The 27,371-nt window shown below is 40.9% G+C and overlaps 1 protein-coding gene and 1 long non-coding RNA gene across 4 annotated transcripts in view; one reads left to right on the top strand and one right to left on the bottom strand.

The window, feature by feature from the left end:
- Nucleotides 1-27,371, top strand: part of LOC129633308 (uncharacterized) — a 117,092-nt gene that overhangs the window by 49,867 nt on the left and 39,854 nt on the right. The gene's annotated exons all lie outside the window — the stretch shown is intronic.
- Nucleotides 5,686-6,816, bottom strand: ACTBL2 (actin beta like 2). Of its 3 annotated transcripts, none has more exons than XM_055555229.1 (2): nt 6,688-6,816; nt 5,686-6,561 (listed from the first exon to the last, which is right to left on the bottom strand). In XM_055555229.1, exons 1-2 carry the CDS (start codon nt 6,814-6,816, stop codon nt 5,686-5,688), a joined length of 1,005 nt encoding a protein of 334 aa, XP_055411204.1. The 3 variants fall into 3 exon arrangements, with proteins under 3 accessions (XP_055411204.1, XP_055411205.1, XP_055411203.1); XM_055555230.1 differs by lacking the exon at nt 6,688-6,816 and having other exon boundaries at nt 5,686-6,365; nt 6,506-6,518; XM_055555228.1 differs by having other exon boundaries at nt 5,686-6,816.

The following is a 27,371-nucleotide window of genomic DNA, read 5'->3' as shown; positions in this document are numbered from 1 at the left end:
AGCTATGGAAAAAATAGACAGTGTTGAGTAGTTACTATTTATCAATTAAAAGAACAGGGAATGATATTTGGGGATGTTCTGAGTGAGTCATAAAGAATATGCAGGAGCCATAAAGTTAAAATATCTTGATGGCATCTGGCTTTCCCTGTTCACCCCTAACCTATAAAATAGTTAAGAAAAACCCCTCTTACTGCAACACCTCCATGAAAGGGACATGAACGGAAACTTAAATCCTTCTGCTGTGTCTGTGTATCACGTCCTCTCCCTTCTTTACCAGACGCTGTTTCGTATGGTATGTATATAGTTACAAAGGCCTCATTCCCAATCCCAGAAAGAACAACTTGGCTTTTGGCTTACATGTTGTCAAGTAGCCAATTAAATAAGATTTTCCATTTTTCAAGTGGTGTTAGGGTGTTGTCTAGGTAAAATATCTGTCATCCTATCACATTGGCACATCTGTTGACTAGATTTAACTGAATCTAAAACTGTAATATGATTAGAACAGCAGATGTGGAATGACGTGAAAAAAAAGGCAGGCAGCTTGAGGAGTATCTATTGTTTTTTATTAATTATGGTATCAGCTTTAAAAAAATGACAGAGTTCAGACAGACCCTTCATATTTAAAGAGGAAGTCTTCAGGTATCAATTAATTTTAATGGGCAGGTTCTCTACTGATATGTACATGTATATCCCTACAGACATTCCAAGTATACTTATCAACATCTGGAAGCAGTGTTGGCCAAACCGCGTGCTTAGTTCTTAACATCAAAAACCATATTTTGAAAAGAATCTTTTATAAATTTTGGAAGGAAGCTGTGAATAGTTACCAAAAAAGTAGACTTTTCAATATATTCTAATGTCTGAGTTATTAGGGAGTCAGATGTCTGAAACGCAACTCTAGTGCAATCTGGAGTTTAGAAAAAAAGAGAAAAATATCAGCAAGGATGTGACTAGATTAGAAGAGTTGAATATACTATTGTACTCGCTGAAAAACTTCTCTTTCATTCATTCATTCATCCATTCTTCCTTCCTTTTTCTTCTTCTCTTTTTTAGGCTAAAATTTCAGCAGCTACTTAGCTAGCTCACACTCCAAAAGATGAGGTTGATTAATCTTTTGATTAATTAGAAGAATGGGAAAATGTTATGGGTGAGCCAAAACTTTTAAGATCCAGCTCTGTAGGTTGAAATGCATAGGAGAACTGAATAGGAAAGAGAAGAGATAAAGAAGGGATAAATAAAAAATATGCCTCAGAGGAAAGACAACACAACAAAAGTGGCAGACACTAGAAGACAGGAGCTAAAAACTGCTGCTGCTGCTGCTAAGTCGCTTCAGTCGTGTCCGACTCTGTGCGATCCCATAGACAGCAGCCCACCAGGCTCCCCTGTCCCTGGGATTCTCCAGGCAAGAATACTGGAGTGGGTTGCCATTTCCTTTTCAATGCATGAAAGTGAAAAATGAAAGTGAAGTCGCTCAGTCCTGTCCAACTCTGAGCGACCCCATGGACTTCAGCCTACCAGGCTCCTCCATCCATGGGATTTTCCAGGCAAGAGTACTGGAGGTATCTCCAGTACTGGGGTGCCATCGCCTTCTCCGGGAGCTAAGAACAGAGTGGTAAAAAACAGATAATGCAGAACTGTGACGTTCATGATGTGTATCAGATTCCATGAATTCACTCGTTTATTCATTCAAACCACATTTATTGGGTTAATCATCTGTGCCTAACATTAGGAAAATCCTGGATGGTTCAAAGGTGGACAAATACTGTCCCCATCTCTGTCCTCCAGGTGCTCAATGTTGGGTGAGGGTGGGAGAGTGTGGACCCATGTTATAGGTGCTATGCTGCTGCTGCTGTTGCTGCTGCTACGTCCCTTCAATCGTGTCTGACTCTGTGCAACCCCACAGATGGCAGCCCACCAGGCTCCCCCGTCCCTGGGATTCTCCAGGCAAGAACACTGGAGTGGGTTGCCATTTCCTTCTCCAATGATAGCGATGATGCTATACGTGTGCAAATGATACAGCGGGAGCACAAGGGAGGAATTTACCACTTTTCCTTGGAAAATGAGGAAGGAAGGCTAGAAAAGACTCTGAGCTGAGCCTTAAATGTTACTTCCTTACAGTTTCTGGCAGGTTCCAATGGAGACATTCAAAATAAGAATTAACCACCTACCAACCCTAGTAAATAGTGATCATAATGGTGCCTGAACCATCTAAGGAAAGTTTTTATGTTCTGTACAACTTGTGTGTGCCTTAAGACTTAACTCAGTGACTCCATCTATTCTTTGGAGGTGATCTCCTTTGATCACCCAGACTTAAACTGTCCTTATTAGAATTATCACAGACTATGGACCATGTCTAGTCTATGAACCATCATTAGATCATACTGCTTTCCACTCTATGTAATTTCCCTCATTACTGGATTGTAAATTCCCTGCTGCTGCTGCTGCTAAGTCACTTCAGTCGTGTCTGACTCTGTGTGACCCCATAGACGGCAGCCCACCAGGCTCCCCTGTCCCTGGGATTCTCCAGGCAAGAACACTGGAGTGGGTTGCCATTTCCTTCTCCAATGCATGAAAGTGAAAAGGGAAAGTGAAGTTGCTCAGTCATGTCCGACTCTTTGCGACCCCATGGACTGCAGCCTACCAGGCTCCTCCATCCATGGGATTTTCCAGGCAAGAGTACTGGAGTGGGGTGCCATTGCCTTCTCCGTAAATTCCGTAGTGTCCTTGAAATACTTTCCTAGTAAATTTTAGCATTTGTTGTTTGTTGTTGTTCACTCCCTAAGTTGTGTCTGGCTCTTTGCAACCCCATGGAATTTACAGCTGCAAAATGAGAATCAATGTGGTAAGGCTCTTGACATGTCAAAAGATTACGCTTTTGATTATCTGGAAGATGTAACACTTAGTTCTAGCCTCTTCTCTCTAACAGAATTGTGAATGTAAGGCTCAATCCACCATCTAGCATGACTTTATCTTACTGTTAAAAAAAAGCACATCTGAAAGTTAGGGATGAAGTGTAGGTAATGGCTTCGCATCATGTGCACTTTCAGAAGAATATTACCTGTGGTCAGGAAATAACAGTTTTAAGGAGGCTGAGGTGCAACCCCAGTCCTAGATTGCTGCTCAGCATGGTTCATCAGGAAAGGGTGGGAACCACTTACAACGGTGTGAAATTCATCTGTGAAGCCTCTCTCAGTGCTGTGCCATCTGGTGAAACACTGGTGAATAACGAGCCAATTACATTACCTGAAAAGATGACATTGATTCTAAAATTTAAAATTGTGAGTGTTTCCTCATTGAATTCAGCCATCAGTCAGTCAGTCAGTGTTGATGAACAGAATATCCGAAGATCTCAGGCTTAAATTTATTTGCATTATGGAATTCATATTTTCAGCTAATGATCCAGGGCCCAATAGTTCTCTCTCTGACATTTTACATGTCCTAGAACTTTCCTGTGAATGGGGAGATATGTTTTTTCCAGTAATTGAGAATGTAGGTCAATGTTTTTGAGAACCACTCTGCAAATGGGAAGTGTTGCAGTGTATAAATTCAAGCTATTATTATTATTGCTATTAACTCTGCCTACTAATTACCTGAAGACCAGTTCATCCACTAAAACTTAACTTTTTAATGCAGACTGCAAGGAATTTATAACCTTATCTACTAGTCCTTTTCCTTTTTTAAAATTTTAATTACCTTTTAATGTCTAAATGGTCAAATGTATGAGGTATAAAATTATATGAATGAATAGGTTACACATATAAAAAGTGATCCTCTCTGTATGGAGAGAGTAACATGGAAACTTACATTACCATATGTAAAATAGATAGCCGATGGGAATTTTCTGTATGATTCAAGGAACCCAAACAGGGGCTCTGTGACAATCTAGAGGGGTGGGATGGGGAGAGAGATGGGCGGGAGGTTCAGAGGAAGGGGATATACGTATACCTGTGGCTGATTCATGTTGATATTTGGCAGAAAACAACAAAATTCTGTAAAGCAATTATCCTTCCATTAAAAAAATAAATAAATGAAAAAAAGTGATCCTCTCTGGATCATTCTACATTCCTTTGGGAAGAATTGAGGAGAAAAAACAGGAAATGTAGGTGTGAATTAATTTTCATTTATTTAAAATTAAAGAAGAAAGGAAACTCAAGTCTTCTAAAATAAAGTGCCTTTGGAGGTTAATTTTGGTTAAATTAAATTAAATTAAATTAAAAACTGTTTTCAGATTAAAGGAAATAAGCAACAGTCAAATGCTCTGAAAATTTTTAAGGAAAAGAAAGCTTAAAGACTCCAATTTAACATTTAAAACACAAGTATAAGCTTCCCAAACCAAAGGAAAAGAGAAGAAAATTCCTTTTCCTGAGACTGCGATAATGGCTTAATAAGCAACTCTCCCGAAACAGTCTAAAATTTCAGAGCAAAACCCTGAAAAATACAAATATTTCTGATATTGACTTAATGAGAAGTCACAGAATGATTGAAATAAATGTGTTAGTAATTAAAATTGGTTGAAAATCACCACTGAATTCCTTAAAAATGTTTATAGAACATAGGAAGATACACAGATGCTTTGTAAGATGTTGATATCTTAGAGACACTTCACATAAAGAGATATTGCCTGTTACTGGACATAATAAAATAGAATTATTCTAAAATCTGCCAATAATAAAATTGAAATTATTATACTGGTATTAGAATTTGTAGTTTATAAAAATGCTGCAGATATGTTTTTCCACAGTTAAATCCTTGATAAGAGAAATATTCAAAATCATGACCTATAGAAATAACTCAAGACATGCTATTATGCTAAGCAATGGAAATAAAATTATTTTTGTCAAATGGTAACATAATGATGTTAATTAATTTGATATTACAATTTTCCTCTCTATTTTAATAGGCCTTATCTGTAACAGTTTTGCTGTTTTACAAGTATAATGAAGTTTGATAAGTCAGATATTAGAATACACATTTGATCAGCAGAACTCTACTCTGAGCTAAAAGTTCAGTTGATTATAAACTTTATAAATATTAATGGAATGCTGCTGTTCCATTATGCTTATTTAATAAGGGAAACAAAATAAGGAGTTACCAAAATGGTGACTGTTGGGGAATTAAGAAATTCACATTAGCTGTTCAGATAGCCAGATTTTTCAGTATATTTTAAGATATTCTATTTCCTCAGTGCTTATATAAATACGAGTATCACTGACCCATCTAATTCACTGTCTCTATACAAAGAAGTAAAACAAAACCAAAATTCTAACTAATAAGGCATGTTTGCTAAATACATACACATTTTTTTTACAGGTTGTACAGCCTGATATTGTTAAATATTTAAAGCAAGAACTAGTATTTAAAGATTGAAAATTCTAGTTATCTGTTCTGGAAGGACATTTCTCATTTTACTCCTTGTCATTTATTTTCGTTTAAGCAAGTCTATATTTCTTTGACCCCCTCATGGTAAAGAAAATAGAATAGAATATCAGAATTCCCCAGTTGATAGAGGTCATATATTGTTAGCTGGGCGGGAGCCCACAATGCTTGGATGGAGATGAGTTTGCTAGTTTACACACTAGCAAGAGTGGAAATTTACCTTGACTCAATTGGAAGTGGATAAAAGCAGTACTATCGCCATGATCTAGAACTTGGGGACAATGCCAATGCATTAGCATGGAAGCCCCGTCAGAAACACTTCCTGTGGACAATGGGAGGCCCAGCCTCATCATACTCCTGCTTACTGATCCACATTTGTTGGAATGTGGACAGGCTGGCCAGAATGGAGCCCCCAATCCAAACGGAATACTTCCGTTCTGGGGGAGCGATGATCTTGATTTTCATGGTGCTGGGTGCCAGGGCTACAATTTCCTTCTGCATCCGGTCAGCAATGCCAGGGTACATAGTGCTGCCTCCAGACAGCACGGTGTTGGCGTACAGATCCTTGCGAATATCCACATCGCACTTCATAATAGAGTTGAAGGTTGTCTCGTGGATTCCACTGGACTCAATGCCCAGAAAGGAAGGCTGGAAAATGGCTTCTGGACATCGAAAGCGCTCATTCCCAATAGTGATCACCTGCCCGTCGGGAAGCTCGTAGCTTCTCTCCAGGGAGGAGGATGCTGCAGTGCTGACCATCTCTTGCTCAAAGTCTAGGGCCACATAACACAGCTTCTCTTTGACGTCACGAACAATCTCCCGCTCAGCCGTGGTGGTGAAGCTGTAGCCTCGTTCTGTCAGGATCTTCGTGAGGTAATCGGTCAGGTCTCTGCCGGCCAGGTCCAGACGTAGAATGGCATGAGGCAGGGCATAGCCTTCATAGATGGGCACAGTGTGAGTGACCCCATCCCCAGAATCCATCACGATGCCGGTGGTCCGGCCTGAGGCGTAGAGGGACAGCACGGCCTGGATGGCCACATACATGGCAGGTGTGTTGAAAGCCTCGAACATGATCTGAGTCATCTTCTCCCGGTTGATCTTGGGGTTGAGGGGTGCCTCAGTGAGGAGGATGGGATGCTCATCTGGAGCCACGCGGAGCTCATTGTAGAAGGTGTGGTGCCAGATCTTCTCCATGTCATCCCAGTTGGTGACTACTCCATGCTCAATGGGGTACTTCAGGGTCAGGATGCCTCTCTTGTTCTGGGCCTCATCCCCCACGTAGCAGTCCTTCTGGCCCATGCCTACCATGACCCCCTGGTGCCGGGGACGCCCCACCATGGAGGGGAACACAGCCCTGGGGGCATCGTCACCGCCAAAGCCTGCCTTGCACATCCCCGACCCATTATCCACCACCAAGGCAGACAGCTCGTCATCACTCATGGTCCTGTCCAGAATCTTCCAGATGGCTGAACAGAAGTTAAATACAAAGACCAGACTCTGGTGTGCAAGAGAGAGAATGAACAGGCTGACAACTCTTCAGAGCTGCCTGCAGAGAGGGGAGCCTGTGCTGTGATGATAGGTATTTAAAGGTGCACACTGGCGCCTCCCATGTCCTATCCCACCAGTTCTCAGCATTTCTGGGTGGGGTTGCGTTTGAGGTATTAATAATTATGATGATACAAATCATTAGTAGACCTTCCTTCATAAGGGGAAAATTGGCTACCAAGTGGGTGAATCTCAGGTTACTATAATTAGGCAACCCACACAGGCTGTCAGCTTGCTTTGGTGCAGTGTCTGGATAACTATGATGATGCAGTGGGGCATATAAATGCAAGATGAAAGAAAGCTGGAACAAGGTGTGGGTAACAATGCCAAAAGGGGCATTTCCTCCCTAGTTTGCCCTCTGGGTCCATTTTCTGTACCCTAGATTTAATTTTCCATTCTTAATACATTGTTCTTGACTCTGAAAACTTAACTTTTTCAAGATTTTATTCCCCATTAGATTCCAAACCCCAAAGGATATCCTCATGATAGAAACTGTTTTAATGAATAAAAATAATGAATGACCAAGAGAGGCCTCACAGCTGGAACTATTATGCATTTGTGTCATGTAAAAATTTAGAGATATTTAAGAGACTTCTAGCACATTAGTGATCAAGTAAAATCAATAAACTACTACAGATTTTCTTTCCTGATATAAGTTCTAATAACCAAATTTCATTAAGCTCTATGCTTATTAGGCATTGTTCATAGAACTAGGTTTGTTGGGTTCATGTTGATTGCATAGGGGCTGAATGTCCAACCATCTTGAATGATTTATTAGATAAAATGCAGATTATAAAATATTTATATGCAATAATTCTTGTTTTATAACAATGAGCAAATTTTAGCAATAAGATAAAATTTTAAGTAATATTTGAATTGATCTTTAAAACATTTTGATCTTCAAGATTCATATTATGATATCAACCATCTCTGTAATTGTTAAAATGTATCCAATTGAAATAGTATTAGCTTTCCTTCAGTTTTAGGATGTATTAAGCCCTGATCACTTCACAGGCAGTTTGTATGCATTTTATTTTTAATAAAATAGATAGAAATATAGATAACCTGGTAATGTGTGTATCATGATAAAACATAGGATATTGGTAACATCTTACAAGGAAACAGCAACTATGGGAGTTCATTACTTTGTTCTTTTATGTATTAGGTAAATGGGATATTTAGGAAGTCGAGCGATAACTGGAGTAACAGGCAAGTTTGGTCTTAGAGTACAAAATGAAGAGGACAAAGGCTAACAGTTTTGTCAAGAGAACACTCTGGTAATAGGAAACACCCTCTTCCAACAACGCAGAAGACGACTCTACACATGGACATCACCAAATGGTCAACACCAAAATCAGATTGATTACATTCTTTGAAGCTGAAGATGGAGAAGCTCTATACAGTTAGCAAAAACAAGACCTAGAGCTGACTGGAGCTCAGATCATCAGCTCCTTATTGCAAAATTCAGGCTTAAATTGAAGAAAGTAGAGAAAACCATTAGGCCATTCAGGTATGACCTAAATCACCTCCCTTTTGATTATACAGTAGAGGTGACAAATAGATTCAAGGGATTAGATCTGGTAGACAGAGAGCCTGAAGAGCTATGCACAGGAGTTTGCACGTTGTACAGGAGGCAGTGAACAAAACTATCCCAAAGAAAAAGAAATGTAAGAAAGCAAAACGGTTGTCTGAGGAGGCTTTGTTTACAAATAGCTGGGAAAGAAGAGACATGAAAAGCAAGGGATAAAGGGAAAGATATACTCGACTGAATACAGAATTTCAGAGAATAGCAAGGAGAGACAAGAAGGCCTTCTTAAATGAACAGTGCCAATAAATAGAGGAAAATAGTAGAATGGAAAAGACTAGAGATATCTTCAAGAGAATTGAGAGATCAAGGGAACATTTCACACACAGATGGGCACAATAAAAGACAGAAAAGGTAAGGACCTAACAGAAGCAAAAGAGATTAAGAAGAGGTGGCAAGAATACACAGAAGAACTATACAAAAAAGGTCTTAATGACCCAGATAACCATGATATTGTGGTCACTCACCTAGAGCCAGACATCCTGGAGGGTGAAGTCAAGTAGGCCTTAGGAAGTATTACTACGAACAAAGATATTGGAAGTGATGGACTCCAGCTGAGCTATTTCAAATCCTAAAAGATGATGCTGTGAAAGTGCTGAACTCAATATGTCACCAAATTTGGAAAACTCAGCAATGGCCACAGGACTGGAAAAGGTCAGTTTTCATTCCAATCCCAAATAAGGGCAATGCCAAAGAGTATTCAAACTACTGCACAACTGTGCTCATTTCACATGCTATGAAGTTTATACTCAGACTCCTTCAAGCTAGGCTTCAGTAGTACATGAACTGAGAACTTTCCATATGAACAAGCTGGATTTAGAAAAGGCAGAGGAACCAGAGATCAAATTGCCAACATTCGTTGGATCATAGAGAAAGCAAGGGAATTCCAGGAAAACATCTACTTCTGCTTTATTGACTACATGAAAGCCTTTGTGTGTATCACAACAAACTGTGGAAAATTCTTAAAGAGATGAGAATACCACCTTACCTGCCTCTGAGAAAACCATATGCAGGTCAAGAAGCAACTGTATGTAGGTTAAGAAGGCATGAAATGAAAAGACGCTTGCTCCTTGGAAGAAAAGACATGACAAACTTAGTGTATTAAAAAGCAGAGACAGGAAAGCCTGGTGTGCTTCAGTCCATGGGGTTGAAAAGAGACACAACTGAGCAACTGAACAACATAAAGCAAGATTTAGAGCTGGACATGGAACAATGGACTGGTTCCAAATTGGGAAAGGAGTACGACAAAGCTGAATATTGTCACACTGCTTATTTAACTTATATGCAGAGTACATCATGAGAAATACCAGGCTGGATGAATTGCAAGCTGGAATCAAGATTGCCAGAAGAAATATCAACAACCTCAGATATGCAGATGATGCCACTCTGATGGCAGAAAGTAAAGAGGAACTAAAGAACCTCTTGATGAGGGTGAAAGAAGAGAGTGAAAAAGCTGGCTTGAAACTCAACATTCAAAAAACATTCATGGCATCTGGTCCCATCACTTCATGGCAAATAGAAAGGGAAAAATTTAAAGCAGTGGCAGATTTTGTTTTCTTGGGCTCCAAAATCACTGCTGATGTTGACTGCAGCCATGTAATTAAAAGATGCTTGCTCCTTGGAAGAAAAACCTTAACAAACATAGACAGCACCTTAAAGAGCAAAGACATCACTTTGCTGACAAAAGTCCATCTAATCAAAGCTATGATTTTTCCAGTAGTCGTGTATGGATGTGAGTTTTGGACTATAAAGAACGCTGAATGCCAAAGAATTGATGCTTTCAAACTGTGCTGCTAGAAAAGACTCTTAAGAGCCCCTTGGACAGCAAGGAGATCAAACCAGTCAATCCTAATGGAAATCAACCCTGAATATTCATTGGAAGGACTTAAGCTGAAGCTCCAATACTTTCACCTGATGTGAAGAGCTGACTCATTGCAAAAGTCCCTGATGCTGGGAAGGATTGAAGGCAAAAGGAGAGGGGTCAGCAGAGGTTGAGATGGTTAGATAGCATCATCAATCTTGTTGGATATGAATTTGAGCAAACCCTGGGAGATAGTGAAGGTCAGGGAAGCCTGGCATGCTGCAGTCCATGGGGTCACAATGAGTCAGACATGACTGAGCGAGTGAACAGCAGCAACAGCAACAGAAAAGTGGGATATAATCTCTGTCAACTCTTCTAAAGTAAATTTTTCATGCCCATATCTAAGTTATCTAAAACCTTCCTTTAGGTTAATTAATTAATGAATCATCTCAATAATGGTCATTTTGTAAGAGGTAGCAGTAGCCCAGTAGTCCTGGACAGGTGTGTATCCTCTAGTTCAAGGTCAGAATCAGGCAGTGTCCTTGCCCATGAACTTCCTAGAAGGGTCATGGTAACACGAAGTTGTGAGTGTCAAACCCTCTTCTTTGTCTACAACTTGATATAGAACTGTTTTTTCTCTGGGTTTTTCCAGTGCTTTCCTCTATAATGTGACTTTGAAACTTTCCTTCTAACTAGTCATGGAAAAATGTGTGCTTCACTATAAAGTCCATAGCTTTGCTTCTTTTTCCGCCCACTATCTTTTCCCTTAGTTTTTTTTGTAGCTGCAAATCCCATTCCTCCTTCAACAGAATTAAAGAATTCACCCTTAAACCTTCACACTGAATGGTACTGTGTACTTCTGTTTCATGTAGCATAACCAAGCTTTTGATTAAAACAATATTTTATTGCTATAGGACGGTGCTTCTGGAAATGTTTTTTTCTTATTTAGACCTGTAAGAAACTGCATGTACATCCTACAATACTGAAACAAAATAAAATATTGCATTTAGCACTGGTTCCTATTTATGAATCTCTTCCAGAATATAAAACAAAGTCATGTCAGTATAGAAGCCCATATGACACCAAGAACAACCTTTAGATTCTAGATTTACTAAAGCAGTCTCCTAGAATCGCCTTTGAGCTGAGAGCTGGCTGGTAATGAGTCTGCACCGCATAATTGTCTTGAGACTGAGGCTAATGTGTGCTTTTGCTAGAAGACCTTCTAGCCTCTTGGTGTCCCAAGAGAAATTTTCATCAATTATATATTCTTAAAATAAGATTAAGTTCTTTTAATTAATCCCCCAATAATACCAGAGGGATATATCATAATTAGACAGTCATTTAAAAATTGCATCTGTTGGACTGGTTACATTTTTTTAAAGTAGTAGAATTTGTGTGAGTGAAACATAGGAAGATGGGTTTACAAAAGCTGGGCTCTCAGTTCAGTTCAGTTCAGTCGCTCAGTCGTGTCTGACTCTTTGCGACCCCATGAACTGCAGCACACCAGTCCTCCCTGTCCATCACCAACTCCCACAGTTCACCCAAACTCTTGTCCATCAAGTCGGTGATGCCATCCATCCATCTCATCCTCTGTCGTCCATTTCTCTTCCTGCCCCCAATCCCTTCCAGCATCAGAGTCTTTTCCAATGAGTCAACTCTTCGCATGAGGTGGCCAAAGTATAGGAGTTTCAGCTTTAACACCAGTCCTTCCAAGGGGTCTCTAGTTCCTGAAGGTGATAGATTTTATAACTGACTGGAATTTGCAGATATTTAGTTGTGTGTGCTAAGCTGCTCAGTCGTGTCCGATTCTGTGCGACCCTATGAACTCTAGCCTGCTAGGCTTCTCTGACCATGGGATTCTCCAGGCAAGAATACTGGAGTGGTTGCCATGTCCTCCTCCAGGGGATTTTCCCACCCCAGGGATCAAAGTGAAAGCGAAGTTGCTCTTTCATGTCGGGCTCTTTGCGACCCCATGGACTATAGCCTACCAGGCTTCTCTGTCCATGGGATTTTCCAGGCAAGAGTACCAGAGTGGGTGGCCATTTCCTTCTCCACCCAGGGATCAAACCTGCATCTTTTGAATCTCTTGCACTGGCAGCCAGATTTTTTACCACTAGCACCACCTGGGAAACCCATTTAGTTACCTAAATCTAAAACCTACTGGGGTCTTTAAGATTAACTTTTGGAAGCCCAGAATGTCATATTCTTTCACATTTGGCCTAGTTTGACTCTCACACAGCTACAAAAACCCCAGGAAGGGATATGTAGGGGCATGACATGTAAGGACAGTCAACTGAGGTCACTTGAAGCATTGCCCTGCCTCCCATCACCTTGCCTTTTCCATGTAACCTTCAGCTGATTTAATCCACAAACACTTATTAAACATCTCCCATGTGCTGGGGTCTGGTGATGTATGCATGAATAAAACACAGCCCTTATTTTTAAGGGGTTAACTGCCTGATGGGTGAAAATCCCCTCTTATCAGGCTGACTTGTGGTCACTCTGCACTGATGCAGGAGCAGCCAGCTTGTGTCCTGATTGGCACGGCCTGGGCTGCACCGGTTCTTGTGACTTATTTTGAATATCATTCCCCAGTACACAGATAACCGTGGTTGATGTATAGGGAGAAGGAGCTTGGGGTGATAAGAACGAGGAGGGATAAGGCCTTGAACCTGGGGTAAGGGGAAGAAGAAGACCCCTATGCTGAGTCTCAGAGGAAGAGCAGGAGGCTGCTGGCCCATGTAGGGAATGTTGCATGTATGAACTTGGAAAAAAATCAGAGAATCAATAATGATTTGGAATTAGGTATCTATAGAAATGTCAGCAAGGGTTTGGAACATGAATGTGGATCCTACTAGTAGGGGTGACAGAGTGAGGGGAACTCTAGAATTGGAGGTAATTTCCCCTCTGTGCACAGATAATTGGACTAGGGGTCTCTCGGCCATGTGCCCATGGAGGCCTGTCTCAGTGATTATCTCCTATCCCCAGACTCTCATCTCTAAACCAAACCACTTGAGATTGAAAGTTTGAATGAGGCCCCTTTCTGCTGCCACACTAGGGATCCAATTTGAAATTTGAAGCCAGCTACTGTGTTCCCTACTCAAATACATGGATGAGTAGGTAGTGAGATTTTTTTCATTACATTTGCTGATTTATTCATTGATAGATATAGATGACCACTTTTTAAGTTAAGAACTCTTTTATCTTATATGTAAATACTATCCAATATTTATATTTCATATTGATAAAATGGCTTAATCATATATTGGGAAGTATAATTGTTCACTCAAGAGAAGTCTAACTTTACGGTTTAATAATTTCTTGTGATAAATTCATGAAAAGCATTTACTGATAAAGAGTTTATAATGATTTACTGTTTATTTATTTTAATATATAGAATTTTGTAGAAACATGGGAAAAATTTACAAAATACAACAAGCACTCCCCCAGATAAAACCCAACTCACCTGTTTTTTAAGGCAGGTGTGGGCAAGAGGGAGGAAGAGGTGGTGAGGCGAGGTGTCACCTAGTTAGTTCTGGGAGGCACTTGGAAGAATAATTGGGGCACAAAATTGTTTTAGTGGCACAGTGATCACAGCTCCCAGCCCCCGGCCTGTGCTGGCCTATTTTTATGTGAGCAAGACCAGCATTCACTCCTCAGGCTGACAGGGCTTCCCCTGTGATATTTAAGAGGACTAGAAATGAATTTTATGGCAGTTTTCCTTAACTCTTAACTTTAAAATATGCCATAGATCAGCTTTCGGCTAGATGGATTGATTTATTAATATAAACAAAGTTGTCAAGAGGAGGAATGGATTTCTATGTGCAGTAGATGAGGCTGGGGAAAATATCTTGAGTCTAAGGAAAGACGAGAAAAAGCAGGGGAAGTTTGTGCAAATGGAAATGTCAATATTCACCGCGGCTCACCCACTGCTTCACATCAGGCAAGCTCCAATTGTGCTCTGGTTCTGAAAGGTGGAGAGAGCAACAGGAAACGTTGGGATTCCTGATCACTCAATGTGTGCCAATTTCTTTGCTAAATGTTTTCCTCATACACGCCAGTTCTTTAATCATCATGACAGTCCTCACAAGAAATCTAGCATTATCATCCCCATCGTAGAAGGATTAGACTGAAGTTTAGTGAGTAAACTGATCAAAGCTACACAGAGTGATAGGGGCAGTGTCAGCATTCGAATCCAAGCAGATCAATTCCAGAGCTCAAGCTCTGCCTGAAGATGGGCTGAAAGAGTGTACGGGGCCTCTGACTGGCAACCAGTGAGACAGGCAACCAGCTAGGACCATGCCTGTGAAGTCTTTGTATTCCTGTTGGGAAACATCATCTTAAAGTGTCCAAACACCATTGTAGAGTGGAGACCAGGTTGAATATTAAAGTCAAAAGAAGAAAACGAAAAATAATTATAGAGAAATTTAACAGGTTCTTTCAAGTTATTGGTGTTTCCCTGGTGGCTCAGAGGTTAAAGCGTCTGCCTGGAATGTGGGAGACCCACGTTTGATCCCTGGGTAGGGAAGATCCCCTAGAGAAGGAAAATGGCACCCCACTCCAGTACTCTTGCCTGGAGAATCCCATGGAGGGAGGAGCCTGGTAGGCTACAGTCCATGGGGTCGCAAAGAGTCAGATACGACTTCACTTTCACTTTCAAGTTATTAATAAGAATATCATGACCTTTTACTCTCTAAATGGAGAAAAAGAAATGGTGACTTATGCCTGGACTGAGATGGGAAGACATTTACAAGTAAAGAGTCAAATCTATGATCTAAAATAAGAAAATAGCAGAAAAGTGATTTCATGAGGCAGTTGCAGGATGTGGCACTAAATAGCAAAACCCAAATCATTACAGTAAATGCATGCTTTGGATTGCAGCCATTTGCAAAGTGAAGCCTTCCGGTGTCAGTCTTCAGAGCGTAAATGGCATTGTCTCCAAACCTCCACACTTGACCATGACATGCCAGTGGTGAATGGTAGAAAGTGGGGCAAAGACTTTCTGCTTTCAAGGGATTTAGGAAGCATGGTGAGCCTGGGGTAACTGAATCCATTTGATGGTTTCTGAAGCAGGCCAAGAATAGAAGTCAACCAAAATGGACAGTAACTATAGATTATAGAGGTGAGGTAGCAAAACTTAAGAATAAAAAAATGTCAGATCAAAATAAAGGCCCTAATGATCAGAACATCGTAAAGATTATAAATTGGAGTTGGGGATAATTCACCTGGGAGCTCAGATCATTCACTGAGTGTGGGGACCTGACAGGACCTGAAGGGAAGATGTTATAGACAGAATAAACAACTCTACATGTAGGTATGGTCTGATATAGGCTGCGCTGGGGAGACCATGGGTCCTTAAGGCTAATTTACTGAGTCCAGTCTTTCATAAAAAATCACAGCAAAGTGTGAAAAATACCTTTCAGTGACTGGGTTGTGTTTGCTGCTGCTTATTCATTCTAGGGAAACTGGCTTTGTGACTGCTCAGGTATCATGCCTGATTTATTGCGCATTTTCATTAGGATCATCTGTAAGTCCTTGTCTGCCCAATGGGATTATGACTGTCAAATGCTGGACTGTAGCAGTGTCTCTTCTCTGGAAGAGTGCTGATACTCTGGGAATGCGCCGCCCAGGATCGAGTACGTAGAAGGGGATGACGTAGGATGAGGAGCTCACTTAGGGTCTGGAAGCACTGTAACTTACTTTCCAGGGGAAACGTTGTGATTGGCAAGAAATGACTCAGTGTATTGTTTCTCTAGTCAAGGGAAGAGGTCTTTCTGGGGATCTCAGGAGACACAGCCAGGGAATCGTTTCTGGTATCTGGGACAATAAGGCCTCCTTAGGGTTTTCTTAGTTCTTTCTGCTGATGGCAAGAGAGCATGTTATCTGTTGATAGGAATGGGCAAGAGGACCCTTTGGGATGGAGTATAGGAGATGAGGGGGCAGAACTTACAGTAGGGAATCTAGAAGAAAGTAAGGGCAGTGAAATATGAGAACTTACACCTGTCTGTTATGGTCTCTCTCCCTTTAGTTATGTCACAAAGCCTAGCAGAAATATCACTGAAGACGTTATGGCAAAGACAGTCCTGCTATTTGCTGCAGGTCCTGGATTGCTCATCGGGGCTGACCCTCAGAGCAGTGCAGGCGTGCAGACTGGGCACAACTTCTTTGGTCCACACAGTGCTCTTACAAAGGTTTTTAAATTTTTACTTGTGAATATTTGCAAAATAATTAGCTTCTGAAATCCTCGCTTCTCTTGGAAGAAAAAAAAGACGAATTAAGCAACACTGGGCCCAAGTACAGCTAAAGAGAAGCTGCCGCCTTTAACAGGGTCTCCTTCCCCCACCAGCCCCCACATTCCTGTGGCATTGCTCCCACTCAGCTTCATTCAGGCTCTTTATAGGTGAGCTTAATGTGTTCTGAGAAGCCAAAGAGGAGCATGCATCTTGGAGGGTTGGGGAGGGGAAGAGACAGGTGGAAGCCTGTCCTCTGGGACCCTTTGTTGTTTGGGGTATGAGCTGGTATCCACAAGAGAGGAAAAATACTACGTAGCCAAATTTCTTTAATTAACATGACAACTGTCCAATGTAATACTTAGTCTTTAGGAGTTTAAAGGGAAATTCAGTTCAAAATACAGTAGGGCACAAAGGGAGGTCCTGTTCTTCATTGTTTTTGAGGCTGGGATAGGGCGGAATGGGTTTGTTTTACAGAAGGAAGGATTTTTAAGTAAATAATTAGAAGAAAATTGCTGAGAATATAATGCATTACAACTCTGTTTTTTGGTTAACTGTCTCTGTTGCTGCTTTGAAAATTCAGAGGGGTGGCACCTGGGATTTTCTCTGTTCTGGTTGGACAGGTTGAAAAAGACTAGTCTGAGTTTTTAAATGGTGTTATCTCATTCTGGACTTTCCCCCACCTCTTTAAAGCAGGACATCTGTCCTTATGAGGGAAATGAATGTGTTTTCACTTCTTCAGATCCTTTTCCTCTGAAACTGTGAGTTATTTGTAAAAGGGCACCCAAAAATGCTGCAATATAAAAATTCACTCAAGGAAAACATTGATTGAAGCATTCAGAGTAAGTCCTCCTTTTGTATCAGCTATAAATAGAATCTGAATCAAACTAGTAGAGTATCTGAAATTGACTTCTGGATTAAAATAAAATAGGAAAAATTATTTCATTGATGTCTCTGGTCCACATTGGTGACATTTTCAGTTTTAACCAAAAAGGAAAGAAAAAGTACTCTAGGTTAGATAGAAGGTTAATTAAAAGTACTGTATGGAATATAAAAATGCAAAAACATTCAGGAATGTTAACCTAAGGGCAAACTTTGCCAAAGAAAGTAGAGTGACTTGGTAGAGAGAGAAAGCAGAATTTTATTTATTTTACATAAATCCAACATTCATTTATGGAAATGAAAGATTAGCATATAACTCACATATGAACCTGTCACTGCTTGCTGTAAAGCTTTTGATGACTCCCATTTGCTGTAGAACAAAGTCCAAACTGCTTAGCACAGGCTTTAAGGCCCTCTATTATCTGGCTCCAACCTATTTCCCGAGCCTGACATTTCCCATCCTTCCCTCCCCCATTCTGGAATCTTGTGTTCCAGTCTCCTGGACTAATTGCTACTCCCACTCCCTTGGACCTTCTGCTGTTACTTACTCCACTGGGAATGTCCTTTCCACCTTCTCTGTCGTTTGACCTTCCATTAGTCTCGGAAGCTCATCAGTTTCCCCATAAAGCCTTCTCTAGTTTCCCCAGTAGGAGTTACTGTCTTGCCTCTCTCAAGTCCTACAGCATGTAGCTCAGATTTCTGTTGTAGTTTTTTCTTTTTCTGTTTTATGTTGTTTATGTGCATGGCTGTCTCCCTCACTCTACTCTCTAGATCAGGTCCACGTTTTATTTCTCACAGGGCCAGCGACAGGGTTTTGTGACTTTTGTTGTTTAATTATTGCCTATTGACCTATACTTCCGATGTTTAAATAGTATTTGATTGATTGGGCTATGATAACATTCCAACATATTCTGTGTATAAATTCTAACCAAACACCTTTAATACCAAATTCATCAGCTTCTCCAAAATGCTCTGTTTACACCAGTGGCTTCAAAATATTGAAAATCATTCCATTTTCTAATTTGGAGGGCATTTTTGACTCAACTGTTTTATTCTTTTTTTTTTTTTTAAATCATAATGTAGGAGAAGGCAATGGCACCCCACTCCAGTGGGTTCTCGTGCCTGGAAAATCCCATGGATGGAGGAGCCTGGTAGGCTGCAGTCCATGGGGTCGCTAAGAGTCGGACACGACTGAGCGACTTCCCTTTCCCTTTTCACTTTCATGCATTGGAGAAGGAAATGGCAACCCACTCCAGTGTTCTTGCCTGGAGAATCCCAGGGACGGGGGAGCCTAGTGGGCTGCCGTCTATGGGGTCGCACAGAGTCGGACACAACTGAAGCGACTTAGCAGCAGCAGTATGACACCAGATTCTATTGGGTATTCTTTGAGATTATTTCCATTTTCTCATTTCTGCTGCTCTTTACTCTTAGTTCAGGCCTGGGTCACTTCACAGTTAATTAAGCTCCAGAGAACTTTGCTGAATAACTCTTCCAACAACAAACCATTCTGCCAGGAAACTCTTAAATCATGTATACTGAAATCTCCCAGGCTCCAAATTTGCTACCACATAAAATCTAAACTTCTCTGTCCTGCTCTGGTTCTACAATAACTATCAAAATATAGTGGTTAAGAGCAGAGCTCTAGAATCTGGCAGAGTTTGGTTTGTCCCTACACTTACGAGTGTAAACTAGGGCATTTCAGAAGTCCCCAAAGTCTATTTCCTCTTCTCTAAGCTGAAGATAAGTGTACCTACATCATAAAGTTGTCTTGGGTTTGGCAAGAGATGATGCCTATAAAAGAGATGATGCACCTTTAACAGAGTGCAGAGGAAGAGCAAGAGTGCAAAGGATATGCACAGCAATCATTGCGTTTCCCATGACTCGGGATGCTAGCTCAGCTCTGCTCAATTGCGCCTCCTCACTGTGAAGGAGGCGAAGGGCAGGCAGCAGAGCCACCCTGAAGGGCAAGCTGCTCAGTCATGTCCGACGCTTTGCGGCCCCATAGATTATACGGTCCATGGAATTCTCCAGGCCAGAATACTGGAGTGGGGAGCCTTTCCCTTCTCCAGGGGATCCTCCCAACCCAGGGATCGAACCCAGGTCTCCCACATTGCAGGCAGATTCTTTACCAGCTGAGTCACCAGCGAAGCCCAAGAATACTGGAGTGGGTAGCCTATCCCTTCTCCAGCAGATCTTCCTGACCCAGGAATTGAACCAGGGTCTTCTGCATTGCAGGAGGATTCTTTATCAACTGACAAGGATCCTAATGGGGACTGAGCAAACTCTATATATGGGGCAGGAGTCTATGTATACTGCTAAGAAAAGGAAGTTCAGTTAGGGATGGCTAAATGGAGGTGTCCAAGAAGCAACAGTTAAAACCAGACATGGAACAATAGACAGGTTCCAAATTGGGAAAGGAGTAGGTCAAGTCTGTATATTGTCAAGGCTGTATATACCCTACTTACTTAACTTATACGCAGAGTGCATCATGCAAAATGCCAGGCTGGATGAAGCCCAAGCTGGAATCAAGATTGCTGGGAGAAATATCAATAACCTCAGATATGCAGATGACACCACCATTATGGCAGAAAGCAAAGAGGAACTAAAGAGGCTCTTGATGAAGGTGAAAGAGGAGAGTGGAAAAAGCTGGCTTAAAACTCAACATTCAAAAAACTGAGATCATGACATCTGGTCCCATCACTTTGTAGCAAATAGATGCGGGAAACAATGGAAACAGTGACAGACTTTATTTACTTGGGCTCCAAAATCACTGTGGATGGTGACTGTAGGCATGAAATTAAAAGACGCTTGCTCCTTGGAAGAAAAGCTATGACAAACCTAGACAGCGTATTACAAAGCAGAGACAACAAAGGTTGCCAACAAAGGTCCATATAGTCAAAGCTATGATTTTTCCAGAAGTCATGTATGGATTTGAGAGTTGGACCATAAAGAAAGCTGAGCGCCAAAGAATTGATGCTTTTGAACTGTGGTGTTGGAGAAGACTCTTGAGTCGCTTGGACAGCAAGGAGCTCAAACCAGTCAATCCTAGAGGAAATCAACCTTGAATATTCATTGGAAGGACTGATGCTGAAGCTGAAGCTCCAATACTTTGGCCACCTGATGTGAAGAGCTGACTCATTGGAAAACCCTGATGCTGGGAAAGATTGAAGGCAGGAGGAGGAGGGGACGACAGAGGACGAGATGTTTGGATGGCATCACCAACTCAATGGTCATGAATTTGAGCAAGCTCTGGGAGATTGTGAAGGTCAGGGAATCCTGGCATGATGCAGTCCACGGGGTTCAGAAAGAGTTGGACACGACTGAGTGACTAAACAACAACAACAAAAGGGAGGTGGACAATTGGTGAAAGACCCTGCAGCCAATAGTGAGTGGTTTGAATTCCATAAGCTGGGCAGTGATTGGTTATCCTATGTCAGGCTATATTCTGAGCAGAGATGGAAATGAAGTTGTTTCTTGTGATTTATTGATTTAGACATAGAAAGCAGAAAACACAAGGCCAGAGGTTTCTCCTACTGATCGCGATGCAGTGTTCTTGTACTACTGGGGTTTGGAGACAGGGGGTCTGTTCGCACCTCTGTGGTAGAGCTGCACATGCTTCCTGGAGAGGGCAGGGAGCACAAGGGCAGCCCTCGTGGGCACCTCATGAGTGACCCCAACATGTGAACTGTGCTCTTCTGCATAGTCAGTGGTGACTATTGGCAGAAACTAGATACCTGCAACTGGTCTGTGGGCCATTAGACACCAGCAATGGTTGTTGGCATTGTTCTAAAGGACCCAGTTCCAGCTACTTCTTACCAGTTCAAGAGTCATTTGTCTGTCCAGTGAGGATGCTTTGTGTACTTTGCAATTTTGTTTTAGTGTAGAGCATGAGCATTTGTTTATGTAGTTAGAATTTTAAATGCTTTTTGAATATTTTTTAAATTGTGTCTGAGTGTTTACAGGTAATTGGTTAAAAAAACCCCAAAAATTCACGATTCTATGTGAACGATGGTTTAGTCATCAGCCGAGATCCTGTGGGCTTCTCTGGTGGCCCAGACGGTAAAGAACCTGCCTGCCAATGTAGGAGTTCGATCCCTGGGTGGGGAAGATCCCCTAGAGAAGGGAATGGCTACCCACTCCAGTATTCTTGCCTGGAGAATCCCATGGGCAGAGGAGTCTGGCAGGGTACAGTCTATGGGGTCGCTAAGAGTTGGACACGACTGAGTGACCAACACTTCACTTCAGAGATCACATATTTACACAATATACAGTATATTTTTACCATTTACTTCAGAATGTGTGGTGAATTGGCTGATCATATTGTTTTTAAGGCTGGAACAGACAATGGTACCCCAGGATCTCCTGTGCTGTGCAGAAAAAACCTGCAATTATATCAGCTAAGGAAACCTTGAGTCCTGTGGGCTTCCTGACGTAGTCATGGAGGCAGCAGGGAAGAGAGGAAGGACCATTGACTGCTCCCACGGCTCTGGAGGGTTCCAGATGTTTCACTAACCACCCTGGCTTTGGGCAAGTCACTCAGCTGCTATGACTTCAGTGTTCTTCTCTATAAAATGAAGTGAGGAGATTTCATTTTACTTGGCAGATTGAACATACGTGTTTGGCTACATGTGCTCTGAAAACACCACTACACTTTGCAGTAGGTAAGTAAAAAGACAGTAAAATTGAGGGCAAAGAGAGGAGGAGAGGACGCAGCAATAACATTTTGAAAGCAGGAATGGTGTGAATGAGGGGTGAGTAAGCTGACTTAAGGAAATGGAAACCTCAGCCGGGTGTAGAGGAGCCCACAAGCAATAATGTTCTTCCTGCAAAGACGCGGCAAGGCTCAATATGCTGAGACCCCAGGTACTTCTGAAACTGGGGGCACACTCGGGTCAGAAACAGGAAAATCGGCTAAAGATGTGGAGCAAAAGCAGGTAATCAAAGATACCCTCCCTGCCTTGCCCCGTATCTTCAGCTGGGAAAGCTGAAGTGACCCATCTCTGGTCCATAGGGTCTTTCATCTTCCGGCAGGCTGGGCCCAGGCTTTTCCCCTTGGCTGAGTGGGTTTCTGAGAGAAACCTGAAATCGAAGCCTGAAGGGACGCTTGAGGCCTAGAGTGAGAAGCGACAGAGTGTCTTTTCCATGCATTCATCTGGGCAAAGCAAGGTACATGGCCAGCTCAGATTCAAGGGGACAGAGAGAGATTCTACCTCTTGATGGACAGGGCTGCAAAGTCATGTGAGCACCAATGGGGTATGGATAAAAGAGAAAAAGTCTACCATAAGATGCAGTAAGGATGGGATTCCTGAAAACACCCATAGGTTTCAAGATTGCACTGTAAAAATAAAAGGCCATATGGGAGAGAGAGAAAAAAAAAAAAAAAAAAAGGATTGGGGCAGAGAACTCAAAACTTATACAAAACATTAATAAAAACAGTAATTGATACTCAGGGAAATAACTTGGACTCTGAAGGCAGGCAGTGTATTTGTGGCTGGGGCCTCTTGTGGCTGGTACGTAATAAGAAGTTGGAGAAATAATTGAGTGGGAATGTTGGCAACACTTTCATGATAGCAGGGCTGCTAGTAACTCATGCAGTGTAGATAGAAGTGGCATTTTAAGTCAGTTTGGCTGCTCTTAAGGTCCCAAGAGGCAAAAAACCTGCCTGGAGTCCAAAGCCACACAGGGCTTGGGTGCAGCCTCTTTGGGGTGGGAGCCCAGGTGGAAATGCTTGTTTTTAATTTACAAAATACAGGCACATTTGGAATTCCACTCCACGATCTATTCTCTTGTGCTTAGGAAATACTGCATGTGAATTAGTGTGACTTTTGCATTATACTGACATTTTTTATGTGCCAAATGCATAGAAGCCATTTGTATGGCAGAACCATACCTTGTAGGGGAACAGACTCTACTGAGGGATTAAGTAAAAGTCTACATTGTTCATGGAGAGATCCTTAGCCTCCTTTCCCAACTTGCCTTCAAAAGCAGGCTTCCGGCCAGGCTTGCACCACCTGGACATGCGAGTAGAGGGTAAAATGAGCCATGGAGGGAAGATCTTCAACACTTATCAATCCATCCCACGGTGCAGTATATCATGTTAAGCATGAGGAGCCCCCAGGCAGTTTTTTATTGCCTCACTTTTAAATTTTTTATCTAAAACATTTTTATTTTTTAGTGGTTCAGTGTCTTTGTATGTTACAAAATGATCACCAAGTGTCTCACTTCTGAAGAATAAGTGACAGCCAAGAATACCAGTCATCTGAAAACAGCTTCTAAAAACAGACCCTGAGAAGACAATGGGAACAAAAGGGCCATGAAAGATGCCAAAAAAAAAATCAAGAAACAGAGAAAAGAAAACCCTGCAAAAAGTAAAACTATGAATAATATCCTCAGGGAGATAAAAGGTGATATTGCATCTATAAACCAAGAACAGGATGACATAAAAAGAAATATTAAAAGCACCAAAAAGAACTTTGAGAATTTAAAAACAAGATTGCACAAATAAAAATTTCAACAGCACAACTGGAATGTAAAGTTGAGGAAATCTCCCAGAAAGTATAATAAAATGATACAGAGGCAGAAAAATAGGAGAAAAGAAATTTAGATAAAAAATAAAATGATTAATACAATTGTAGAAAATCCAACTGTTTTTTTCCATAAAGGAAAAAAAAAATGGTTTCTAGAACTGAAACATGTAAAATTCCAGATTGAAATTTTAAAGTTACAAATAGACGGAAGAACCTCTCTCACAACTCATGTCATTGTAAGACTTAAAAATATTGGCATAGAGAAAATGTCATAAAAGCTTTAGGTGGGGAAAAAAAAACACAGATCATAATCAAATAAATGAGAATTGGAGTGTCATCAGGCTTCTCAATAGAGAATGAGAAATTCTGGCAGAAATTGATATCCAAGCTAGAGTTTCATACCCAGCCAATCTCATAATTAATCTGAGGAAACAATAAAGCTTTTTTCCAAACATGTAAGATCTCAAAATTTTATCTCCCATTTACCTCTTCTTAGTTCATACTGGCATATGTGCTCAAGGAAAACTGGAAGATATATTCCCGGAAAGAGGAAAACAGGGGCTCTAGAAAATCAGAAACTAAACTCAGAAGACAAAACAAAAATGTCTCCAGGATGGTGGTAAAGGGAAATTCAGATGCAATAAGTGGTGAAACAGGCTTGGAGAGCAACACATCCAGAGGGAATGGGGCACAGAAGGCTCCAGACAGGCCTTGTAAAGGGATGGATGAAGTGTTTAGAATTCCTGATGTGCTTGATGCATTGAGAAAAGATTTCTTTGATAGAGATTGGAGAGACGGGTACATAGAACAGTAAACAAAGAAAAGAGACTGTTATTAACACTAAAATAACATGTAGGTAGAAATGTGGGTGATACTGAGATGGCCATAGTGCTGTAAATACTGACTAATGATTCCATAAGAATTAATGATATAATGATACCCGAGTTTGGGGAACAGGGAATCCATGAACATATTGAGGCATCAAGAGTGCTAAATCTTCCTCTTCCTTAATAGGAAGACACAGATAATATCTAAATCTGGAACATTAAGGAATAGCTATATAAATATGTTATCTAAAAATAAGGAGGCAAAACTCAAAACAAATGTCTAAAAGAATTATTCATTGCCTCTGAGGAGAAGGACTTGGTGATAGAAAGAGGTGAGACAGGGAAATCCATTTTTTTTTTTTTTTACTTTGTATTGGAGTATAGCGCATTAACAGTGTTGTGATAGTTTCAGGCGCACAGCAGAATGATTCAGCCACACATATGCATGTATCCATTCTCCCCCACCTCCCCTCATACTCAGCCTGCCGCGGAACATTGAGCAGAGTTCCCTGTGCTGTACAGCAGGTCCCCTGCTGATTATCCATTTCAAGTATAGCAGTGTGTACATGGTGATCCCAAACTCCCTAACTATTCCTTCCTCCCAGCTGTGTCCTCAGTAACCATAAGTTCATTCTTTAAGTCTGTGAGTCTGTTTCTGTTTTGTAAATAAGTCCATTGGTATAATTTCTTTTTAGATTCTGTCAAAAGGGATGTCATATGATAGTTCTCTTTCTCTGTGTGGCTTACTTCACTCAGTATAACCATCTCTAGGTCCATCCGTGTTGCTGCAAGTGGCTTTATTTCATTCTTTTTTAAAGGCTGGTAATATTCCATTACATATATATGTACCACAACTTCCTTATCCTTTCCTCTGTCGATGGACATTTAGGAAAATCTAGTTTTTAAAAGGTGGCTCAGACAGTAAAAAGTTACAAACCTGTAAAAGATGCATATATAACTTTGATAAAAGAAGCAAAAGGTTAAAAAGTTTTGGACCCTCATTAGAAGCAACTTTGTAAACTTGCATCCAGAGATAATCACTACTGTTATTTTCACGTATTTTTCCTACATATTTTGTAATATATAATTTATTTCTTATTTTCCTTGCATATTAATGCATCACAAACATTTCTCCCTGTATCATATAAAACACAAACAATAAATAATTAGATGAAGAAGAGCTTCCGGTAGATATTCTGGGGTATCTTCATAAGATGAAATAATGAGTTAGGCTAGACACAAGAACCAAATTTCCTGGACTTGAATGGGGGATATTCCAATTTCAAATTATTCTGTCTATTTATCAAATCATGTTTCCTTTTTTAGAGGAGGGGGAAGGGGTAGTTTAGAATATGTGATCTTTGAAGGAAAAAGCGCCCTTATCCTTATCCTTGGGGACACGCTCTCACCTTCAGGAAAACTGACTCTGACATAAAAGTTGCCTCAGTTCAGTTTTACTGTATTTGACAATAACAATGACATCTTATATATGCATACTGTCCTTTAAGAGCTGTCTTTACTTCACTTGATTTCAGAACAACTGTGAGATACATAAATAGAAGATTTTTTGTACAGCCCACATTAATATTTAATATAATATAAACACTAATAACAATATCTACCATAAATAACACTTTGTGTTTGTCTAAGAAAGGATTTTTTTTTCATGTAAAATTGCATGAGATTCTTTGTTTAGGAGCATCAGATTGTAGAAAATTCATGAATATGCTGGAACTCTGATGAAATTTTGTTCCTTGCTCACTTCTGTCCATCCATCCATCTATGGTTGGTCTGGGGACTGTAAAAGAGATAATTATACAGATAGCCAATTTTTTATTTTGCTCAATTACTCAATCATGACTGAGTTATAACATAAGTTTCTCTTTTCTTGTTCTAATAGTAGTTTCTCTCAAGGCTTTTCCCCCTTGAATAGAATAAGCTCAGGATTGTAGTATTTGTAGGACCCCAGCAAAATCAGAGGCAGGAGGTGGACAGGGCTACTCCCTTAAACAGTGAGGAGGAAGAACCATCTCAATTTATGTGAGCACCCTGAACTATGAGCTGGTTTGGGAACTAAAGGACTGGGTGGGCCAGGATAAAATGTCCTAATATTAATAAACCAACCAACCACCATCTCTTTGTCCAAAAACACAGAAATAGAGTTCAGAACCCATTCAAAAGGCACATTGTGAAGATCACAATAAGTTTTCTCATTTGGATGTTTAGGAATCTCCATGGTGAAGGAGTTGGAAGCTTTCTACCTTTGGCACATGAAAATAGGTAAAGCTCAGTCCTTTCAGCCTTGGTAAAGCTTGAGAAAGAACACCAGAAAGAATGAGAAGGGAGCCTACAGTTCTGGGTAAACTGCCGTCCCCTAGCTTGAGGTCTGATCCTCTGGAAACTGCAGGGAAGGTGGTTCCACTCTCCTCGGGGGGCAGGGGGCGGTGGGGCTGGGGGGTGGGGGGGTGGGGGGGCAGTGTATGTGTGTGTAGGACAGTGTGGTTGGAGAAAGACTTCTGTCTATATTCTCATTCTTCTTAATTTTCATTTCATTAGAGTCTGTTTAATTTTTAAAAATTCATATATATTTTTTTAAAG

The sequence above is a fragment of the Bubalus kerabau genome, chromosome 18, assembly GCF_029407905.1.
Source record: "Bubalus kerabau isolate K-KA32 ecotype Philippines breed swamp buffalo chromosome 18, PCC_UOA_SB_1v2, whole genome shotgun sequence".
In the NCBI taxonomy this organism is placed as follows: domain Eukaryota; kingdom Metazoa; phylum Chordata; class Mammalia; order Artiodactyla; family Bovidae; genus Bubalus; species Bubalus kerabau.
The sequence above is the reverse complement of the archived record's forward strand: the minus strand, read 5'-3'. Positions and strand labels throughout refer to the sequence as shown.

Coding starts and splice junctions, on each gene's coding strand:
- ACTBL2 (XM_055555228.1), bottom strand. CDS start 6,816: ATGAGTGATGACGAGCTGTCTGCCTTGGTGGTGGATAATGGGTCGGGG.